This window comes from Musa acuminata, chromosome BXJ1-8, assembly GCF_036884655.1.
Source record: "Musa acuminata AAA Group cultivar baxijiao chromosome BXJ1-8, Cavendish_Baxijiao_AAA, whole genome shotgun sequence".
Taxonomy (NCBI): domain Eukaryota; kingdom Viridiplantae; phylum Streptophyta; class Magnoliopsida; order Zingiberales; family Musaceae; genus Musa; species Musa acuminata.
Genome location: NC_088334.1, coordinates 12,948,287 through 12,957,549, shown reverse-complemented (window position 1 = coordinate 12,957,549; position 9,263 = coordinate 12,948,287). Strand labels below are relative to the sequence as shown.

Here is a 9,263-nt window from a genome sequence, read left to right as displayed (position 1 = left end):
TCCTCGTTTGAAATATGCTCTATTCTTTCAACGTAAATATATCTTGTAGTTAGATTGACGAGAATGCCCCCATGCAGAAGCCCGATTGGCTTCATCTGCCCATTTCAAATCTCCTGCTGGATCTGATGTTGGGCGGATGATGGACATGATTGGATCTATGAGAAGATGGCAAGAAAAATATTATCGCTAACCATTCCAACAGCAGATCTGTGACTCTCTCTTTTCAGTGTCAGTGTGTGAAGCCAATCCACATGATCATTGGTCTTCAAAAGGATTAGTGATTAATGTATATGAATTGATTACGAGTCACAGAACAGATTGACAGATCAACAGAGGCTCTTATGATACTTTTAGATATCTTGTGATGGTAGTAAATATTCCTGACATTTTTGTCAGGGCAAGGACACCAAGGTGGACCTGAACGCGACCACTTCAGTGAGGCATTCGATGAGCTCATGCTCGAGATGTGAGTACCTCATGCAAGCTGACTTGAATGGCAAAAAAATTAAAGGTCAACATGGATTAATTATATATAATGAATAATGCTTGCATGAATAAATTAAGTGATGATGATAATAATTACGATGATAAAATCTTTAGCACAAACTTGGGTATGTAAAGCCTAAGCATTCATCTCCAAAACTTGTTACATTTTGAAGACCAACTCATGTTAACTCCCAGTCTTGTCAAATGCTTTCTGCCTTACTGTTACCGAGTCATTATTCTACATATACACCCATCCCTTCAAGTAAGGGAAAAAAAAGATAATAATAAGGACACAATTCATCTGCCAACACTCCACTTCTGTCCAATGCAACTCAATTGTCTTCACATGTCTTCACTGGCGAATGATACAAAATAGTAAAAAGTATGATATGTAATTCTATCACTTGGTATGTGCGGTATATATCGATCCGATAATATATTAGTACGTGAACCATCTGTTATCGGATGGATTGTACTATAATATAACAGTAACACATTGTAGCAGTGCTACATTGTTACAGTGTTATATTGTAATAATATTACAATACTATAATAAGAGGAGATCGCTCGGTAAATCCTAGTGTATCGTTCGGTACATCTTGATGTACCGCTCGATACGTCGGTACCGTACTGTACCGAGTCAACTTTGAAACATCGGTATGATACGATATTAGTCATAAGACAAAGATACAAACATAAACATGGTTTGAAGCAAAACTACAACAACATCTTTATCTTTGATGTAGTCGATATATATATAGAAGTTTACCTTTTATATTTTTATAGTTATGATGTTAATATAGTTTTAAAAAAATAATCATTACCGGACAAAAATAATTATTTTGCAACTAATAATATTTTTTTCCTCTAATGTATCAAATTTATTGAATGGAGATAGCCTCCTTTCAATGGATTTCTCAATGATCTTTCGTACGATATATGTGGGTGTGGGTCATCTCTGTATTTATTTATTTTTTTAAATAAAAGATTGTTGGGTCCAACTCATACGTGGGCTTAGACAATTGGGCCTTTGGAGCCTAAATTAGTAATTAAATGAGAAAGATAGAGATTGGGCAGAACAACGTGAGACCGACTTCCAAGCGTTTATGCAACACTGTGAGGGCAACGAGCGCATGTAGCGATGTGTGTGCAGGCAAAGAGAGAGAAAAAGGAGAAAGAGAAAGAGGTGAGGGCAGCGAAGAGTTAGCATGCGTGCAGCGAACTGTAGCGACGCATTGTGAGCGAAAAAGCAGAGAGAGAAAAGAAGAGAAAATAATTAGGATCTTGAGCGAAGAGAGAGAGAGAGAGAAAAGAAGAGAAAATAATTATGATCAGTGGCCAAATATCATCAGTTTTGATCCAAATTCTATACGAAAAATCCTTACAGCAAGTTTTACAATTTAACGGTGTTGATTTACAGTTTATCCTTTCTGAGACACTTTTCCGTTATACCCACTTTGTGAGACATAGAATTCCTTTTTGATGTGATCCATCCTATGTGATGATGATATGTTATTCTTGAGCCAAGATCTATGTTCTTGATGTTATTATAATCCTCTGGTTATTTTAGAGAAGATTTACTATAAACCTATTATCATTACTATTGATAGTGGAAGTTTAAGATAGACTACGGTCCTGTGGTTTTTCCCGCATTAAGTTTTCCACGTTAAAAATTTGGTCTCACTATGTGATTGATTTATTGCTCTACTATTTATGTTGTTCTGGTTGATATTTATATTTTGATATCAAGTTGATATTTTGATGAGGAACTCATTTTGATACATAAAGAGCGAAAAGAATTATTCCGCTTTAACAGGTTTTTCCCAACAAGTGGTATCAAAGCAACAGATTTTTTGGTGCTAGTTTTTTCTTGTATAATTGAAATGGAGCAGTCAGATGGTATGATTAAATTGAACTCATCAAATTATTTCACTTAGAGACATATGACGGAAGATTTACTTTATTGCAAAGATTTGTATAAGCCTATTAAAGTTAAAGATAAACCTTCTACTATGGACGATTAAGAATGAGAAGTTCAACATATAAAATCTATTGCCTATATTAGAAGATGGATGAATATAAATTTGCATGAGCATATTTCTGATGAAACTAGAGCTAATGTTGTTTGACAAAGGTTAGAAAACCTCTTTGCGAAAAAGATAGTGAAAAATAGAATTTCTCTCCTCAAAAGGCTTGTAAATTTGAAGTATAAAAATGGTGGTAATATTGTTGAGCACATAAGCCTATTTCAGAATCTTACAAACAAGTTGGTTACTATGAAAATGAATATAGATGATGAGATACAAGGATTATTACTTCTCAGCTCTTTACTAGAAAGTTGAGAAACATATGTGGTGACAATTTATAACTCCACGCTAGAGGGGACTCTAACTATAGATATGGTTAAAGACAATTTACTAAATGAAGATGCCAGAAGGAAAGAACAGGGTGAATCTTCTTCTGGTGTATTTGTTATTGAAAAACAAGAAAGACATGGAAGAAGTCATAGTAGAAATCCACTTGGTAATAGAGGAAGATTCAAATCTAGAAGAGATATCAAATGTTTCCACTGTAATATACCATGTCACATGAAGAAAGAGTGTATGTTTTGGAAGCGAGAACAGAATGAAAGGAAGAAAAATGAGAAAGAGACCAATACAGTTGCTGTTGGAGGTGATATCACTATTGTTTGTGATGACGGTTGTGTCAGTTTTGTAGCTCAGGACAATAACTGGGTAATTAACTCTGGTGCTTTATTTCATGTTATTTCTCATGGTGATTTCTTCAGGTCTTATACTGTTGGTGATTTTGGTAATATCAGAATGGAAAATAGTGGTACATCTAAGATTGTGGGTATTGAAGATATTTGCTTGGAGATCAGTATTGGGAGCAAATTGATACTCAAAGATGTAAGGCATGTTCCAGATATTCGTCTTAACTTGATATCTACAGGCAGACTTGATGATGAGGGCTTTGCACATTATTTCGGTGAAAGCAAATGGAAACTCACTAAAGGTTCTCTAATTATGGCAAGAGGAAAGAAGCTTAACTTTTTTTTATGTCATGGAAGCTAAGCTACACAAAGGAGAGATTAATCCAATTAAAAAATATAAAAGTATAGATTTTTGGCACAAGAGGCTTGGTCATATTACCGAGAAGGGACTTCAAACTCTTGCTAGAAAGCAGTTCTTATTAGAGTTGCAAGGTACATCTCTTAAATCTTGTGATCATTGCTTAGCTGAAAAAACACATAGAGTTGCATTTCATACATATCCATCATCTAGAAGATCAAATGTTATTGATTTAGTTATGTTTATACTATGCAAACTAGAACTCTTAGAGGTGCTATTTATTTTGTTACTTTTATTGATAACCATTCTAGAAAAGTATGAGTTTTTGCTTTGAAATCTAAAGACCAAGTACTCGATGTTTTCAAGAGGTTTCATGTCAGTGTTGAAAGAGAAACTGGCAGAAAACTAAAGTGTGTTTGATCATATAATGGTGGTGAGTACAAGGGTCATTTTGAGAATTATTACAGGTTCCATGGTATCATGCTTGAGAAAACAGTTCCAAGAACTCCTCAGCAAAATGGTGTGACAGAAATGATGAATAGAACCATTGAAGAAAGGATTATGTGTATGCTTTCTCACACCAAGTTACCGAAGTCATTTTGGGGGAGGTTATGAGAACTACAATTGACCTCATAAATCTTTCTCTATCAGTTCCTCTGAAAGGTGATGTTCCAGAGAAAGCATGGAAAGGAAAATATATATCTCATAATCATTTGAGAGTCTTTGGGTGTAAAGCATTTGTTCATATTTCCAAAAATGAGAGGTCCAAGCTTGATAATAAGGCAAAAACATGCATCTTCTTGGGATATGATCATGAAGAGTTTGGGTACAGACTATGAGATCCAATGAACAAGAAGATTATTAGAAGCAATGATGTTATATTTCTGGAAGATCAATTGTTTGATGATAGTGATAATGTTGAGAAGTCAAAAACCTCTATTTATATTCCTTGGAGTTTGGGCCCAGTTCCTTCACCTGTAGTTCATGATGATCTTGGAGGAGATGAACAAGAAGATTATGGTGAGAATGCAAGTGATGATACTCCTACAGTTGATGATGTTGAACCAACCAAACAAGCACCTCCACCATCTACCATATATCCTCCACATGAGTATATTATGCTTAATGACAGGGGAGAGCCAGAAACTTACTAAAAAGCTATTCTACATGAGCATAAGAATGAGTGGGTTAAAGACATGCAAGAAGAGATGAGATCCTTGCTTGAGAACCACACCTATGACTTGGTAAAGTTACCAAAAGAGAAGAAAGCTCTCAAGAATAAATAGGTTTACAAATTGAAGTCTGAAAATAATAACTCACAACAAAGATATAAGACACGTCTAGTTGTGAAAGGATTCAGTCAGAAGAAAGGTATTGACTTTGAAGAAATATTTTCTCCTATGATAAAAATGTCCTCTATCGGAATTGTTCTTGGTTTGGTTTCCTACTTGAATTTAGAAGTTAAGCAACTTGATGTGAAAACAATATTTCTTTATGATGACTTAGAAGAAGAAATTTACATGGAGCAACCAGAAGGTTTCAAAGTCAAGGGAAAAGAAAATCTGGTGTGTAAGCTTAGGAAAAACTTATATAGACTCAAACAAGCACCTAGACAGACAGTGATACAAGAAGTTTGATTCCTTTATGATGAGCCAAAGGTATGATAGAACCACATTTGATCATTGTGTGTTTATGAAGAAATTTTCAGATGATGATTTCATTATTCTCCTGCCATATGTTGATGATATGCTGATTGTTGGCCATGATGCTGGTAAAATTGAAAAGCTTAAAAGAGAGCTAAGTAAGTCTTTTGCCATGAAAGACTTGAGATCGATGAAACAAATACTTGGTATAAAGATTTTTTGTGATAGGAAGAAAAGAAAGATTTGGCTATTTCAGGAGACCTATATTGAAAAGGTTCTTGAAAGATTCAACATGAGTAAAGCCAAAGCAGTTTGTTCTCCACTTGTAGGTCATTTCAAGCTTAGTTCGAAACAATGTCCTACAAGTAAGAAAGAAAAAGAAGAAATGTCCAAAGTGCCTTACTCGTCTACAGTAGGTACTTTGATATATGCTATGGTTTGTACTAGGCTAGATATAGCTTATGTAGTTGGAGTTGTCATCCAATTTCTCTCTAATCCTGGAAAGGAACATTGGACAGTAGTGAAATGAATATTAAGATATTTAAGAGGTACTTCTAGGTTATTTTTATATTTTGGCAATGATAAACATGTGTTAGAAGGCTATACAAATGCAGATATGGCAGGTGATACTGATTCCAGGAAATCCACTTTACGGTTCTTGATAACATTTACGGGGGAGCAATCTCTTGACAATCAAAGTTACAGAATTGTGTTGCTCTATCAACCATAGAAACAGAATACATAGCAATTATTGAAGCCTGCAAGGAAGCTTTATGGATGAAAAAATTTCTACATGAATTGAGCTTGAAACAGGAAAGATATACTGTTTACTGTGATAGTCAGAGCGTCATTCACCTCTTCAAGAATTCAACATATTATTCTAGATCCAAGCATATTGATGTGAGATATTACTGGATTAGTGATGTGCTTGAGATGAAAGAATTACAGTTGGAAAAAGTATATATCAATGAGAATGGTTCAGATATGTTGACAAAGTCTTTGCCTAAGAAAAAGCTTGAAGTATATAGGCAAAAAGCAGGCTTAGTACAGTTTATCATATGAGCTGGAGGGAGAGAATTGTTGGGTCCAGCCCATATGTAGGCTTGGACAATTGGGCCTTTGGAGCCCAAATCACTAATTAAAAGAGAAAAATGTGAGATATGACAGAAAAACGAAAGAACAACGTGCGAGCATTTGTGCAGCAGCGTGAGGGCAGCGAGCGCATGTAGCGACGTGTGTGTAGTGAGAGAACAACAGTGCATAGCGAGAAGAAATAGCAGAGAGAGAGAGAAAAAGGAGAAAGAGAAAGAGGTGAGGGCAGCGAAGAGTTAGCATGTGTGCAGCAGCGAACTGTAGTAGCGTACGGTGAGAGAAAAGGTAAAGAGAGAAAAGAAAGAAAATAATTAGCATATTGAGTTTTAACCCAAATTCTATACGAAAAATCTTTGCAGCAAGCTCTACAATCATAATGGTGTTGAACTATAGTTTATCCTCTCTAAGGTACTTTTCTGCTATACTCACTTTGTGAGACATAGAATTTCTTTTTAATGTGATCCATCCTATGTGATGATGATATGTTATTCTTGAGCCAAGATATATGTTTTTGATGTTATTATGATCATCTGGTTATTCTAGAGAAGATTTACTATAAACCTGTTATCATTACTATTGATAGTGGAAGTTTAAGGTGGACTACGGTCCCGTAGTTTTTCTCGCATTGAGTTTTTCACGTTAAAAATTTGGTCTCATTATGTGATTGATTTATTGCTCTATTATTTATGTTATTCTGATTGATATTTATATTTTTGATATCAAGTTGGTATTTTGACGAGGAACTCATTTTAATACACAAAGAGGAAAAAAAATTATTCTGCTTTAACATATTTTTCCCGACAAAATAGATGATTACATATATCTCTTTCTTCACTAAACTATAAATGCTATTATGACCACAAAGATCTCATAATTGAATCCATGTTCATCAAGAGAACCAAAGATTAACATTTCATTAAGAGAGAGAACAAAAATCCAATCCTTATAATCATCGACATGAGGCTAAAAAATGAAACTCCCAATTTTCTTCAAGCTTTTACAGAGTAAAAAAAAAATGGTATATATATATATATATATTATGCATATTTATAATTACCAGGTAATAAATACATTGTACTATAGTCATCATCCAATCTTGTAGCATCTATACATGTTCGTTCACCCTCTTCGAATCCAAGTCTACATTTATATATGTTGTCCTGTTGGAAGCATGCTGCTCTTATAGCATCTAAGCTTGCCACTTTGGCAGCTCATATCTTGCCATCTCGCCCTCCCCAAAGCCATTCTCAAATCCCAAATCCAGCGGACATCCAAGCTCATCCTCACACATTAAGCTCGTCCCCATCGTTGCCGTGCTTCCCATCTCCGGTGAGAACCCAAGAAAGCTGCCCTGCATCAGCGCCATGTTCAGGAAGGGGTCTGAGCTGCTCTCCGGTTCTTGCTGTGGGAGAATGGAGAAAGATGACGAACTCAACCGTTCATGCCGGAAATCTGGCATGGGCTGGTCCACTAGAGAAGAAGGAGATGACCTCAGAGCGGGAGAAGAAGAAGCAGTGTTCTCATTCTCCGTCTCCCCTTTCTTCTTGTGGAAAACCCGACACAGAACCCAGTCCTCCTGTCACAAAAGAGACCAACAAAATGAATAATGTTTGCTTGTGAAGGACATCATGCACGATGCTCGGATCCAAACGGAGGCTATGATACCTTGGGGGGTGAATGAGGGGTCTCCAGTCTGAACTCGTGCATGACCCAGTCGGTCTTCGCTCCACTGGGAGCTCTACCTCTGTAGAACACCAATGTCTTCCTCATCCCCACCGTCGCATGTGTCGTCGGATCACTGATCGTTCTATCCTTCCCCGTTGCTTTCCAGTAACCAGATCTGGTTGCTCGGTTCGCGCGAGATCCGGTGGCGTACTTGCGGTCGCGGAAGCTGAAGAAGTACCACTCGTTGGCAGTCAATTTAGCCACATCTACGACACATTCAAGAACACAGTTTAGTGTAAGAGAGAGGCGCAATAGTCTATGATCTAATCATTTGTCCAAATCTGCATATGTGAAGCAATGGATCGCTTCCAACAAAACTTCAAATGTGTCTCGAAGTAGGTTATGGTATTGGATCTACAAGGAACAACAAGAAGATCGAGTTACCTGGAAGCTCCCATGGCTCTCGAGTGTGCAAATCCACCTCCACCATCGTCCCCTCGCAGGTTCTCTCGTTGCTCACCTTCTTGTGGAGATAGTGGCAGACCAGCTCCTCATCACTCGGGTAGAATCTGAACCCTGGCGGCAGTGTGGACTCTATGTCTCTTAGTCCCATCTTATCCATATACCTGAGTGCTACAGGAGCTTTGTGGGTGCGGGCAATCCACCGGAGCTGGAATTGTAGGGAGTAGGCGATTTGGGTGAGTTATATAGAGAAGAAGATGGTGCACTAGAGTGTGGATGAACGAGCGATGGAAGTTGCCCCCTCCAATCATATCTGCAGTAGAAGCGTGTGCCGCCGTCGCAATCTCCGATAAGATGTCAAGGGACTGATGCTTGTGCAAAAGAACTAGAGAAGAAGAACACAGTAACAAGAAATCCCCAAGGAGGAAATGATGCTTGAATGAATACAGAGTGAAGGCATTTATGGTTGTTACCTACGAGAAACAATTCTGATCATGACAAGATGGTATGTGGGTGTTAATTTGCCAAGCGGGCCTCGTTTCTTGTTCTGTCTGATCCATACAAGTCACGAGCTGTTCTCAACTTGCATGAGAAACACCATCGTCACAAATGTAGAAGAACGACAGGAGAAAAAGTCCGCTAATTGATGTTCATATCTCCATGGAATCCATAAATAAGATCTTGTAGGTTTTGCCAATGGTTGACGCCAGCCATTAATTAGACTAAGCAATCGCATCACTGATCACAAGGAGATCTTGTCCTTGTTAGGCACCATCGATGATGAGTTGTGGCATGGATCTCCACAAGCTTGGGTGGGTGTGTGGATGGAGGAGCGCAGAGCTCA

General features: G+C 37.3%; 1 protein-coding gene across 2 annotated transcripts; it reads right to left on the bottom strand.

Annotated features, from left to right (window-relative positions):
- Window positions 1–7,181: 7,181 nt before the first annotated feature.
- LOC103994976 (NAC domain-containing protein 21/22-like) lies at window positions 7,182–9,263 on the bottom strand. Of its 2 annotated transcripts, none has more exons than XM_009415452.3 (4): window positions 8,893–9,263; window positions 8,402–8,804; window positions 7,958–8,223; window positions 7,182–7,868 (listed from the first exon to the last, which is right to left on the bottom strand). In XM_009415452.3, the coding sequence occupies exons 2-4, from the start codon at window positions 8,577–8,579 to the stop codon at window positions 7,482–7,484; spliced, it is 831 nt and encodes a 276-aa protein (XP_009413727.2). In that variant the 5' UTR covers window positions 8,580–8,804; window positions 8,893–9,263; the 3' UTR covers window positions 7,182–7,481. The 2 variants fall into 2 exon arrangements, with proteins under 2 accessions (XP_009413727.2, XP_009413729.2); XM_009415454.3 differs by having other exon boundaries at window positions 8,402–8,732.

Bases quoted from the DNA above. Each gene is read 5' to 3' on its own strand.
- LOC103994976 (XM_009415452.3), bottom strand. From the start codon at position 8,579: ATGGATAAGATGGGACTAAGAGACATAGAGTCCACACTGCCGCCAGGG. The intron at 8,224-8,401 runs GTAACTCGATCT...AATGTGTCGTAG, and splicing joins AGAGCCATGGGAGCTTCCAG to ATGTGGCTAAATTGACTGCC. The intron at 7,869-7,957 runs GTATCATAGCCT...CTTTTGTGACAG, and splicing joins CCCCTCATTCACCCCCCAAG to GAGGACTGGGTTCTGTGTCG.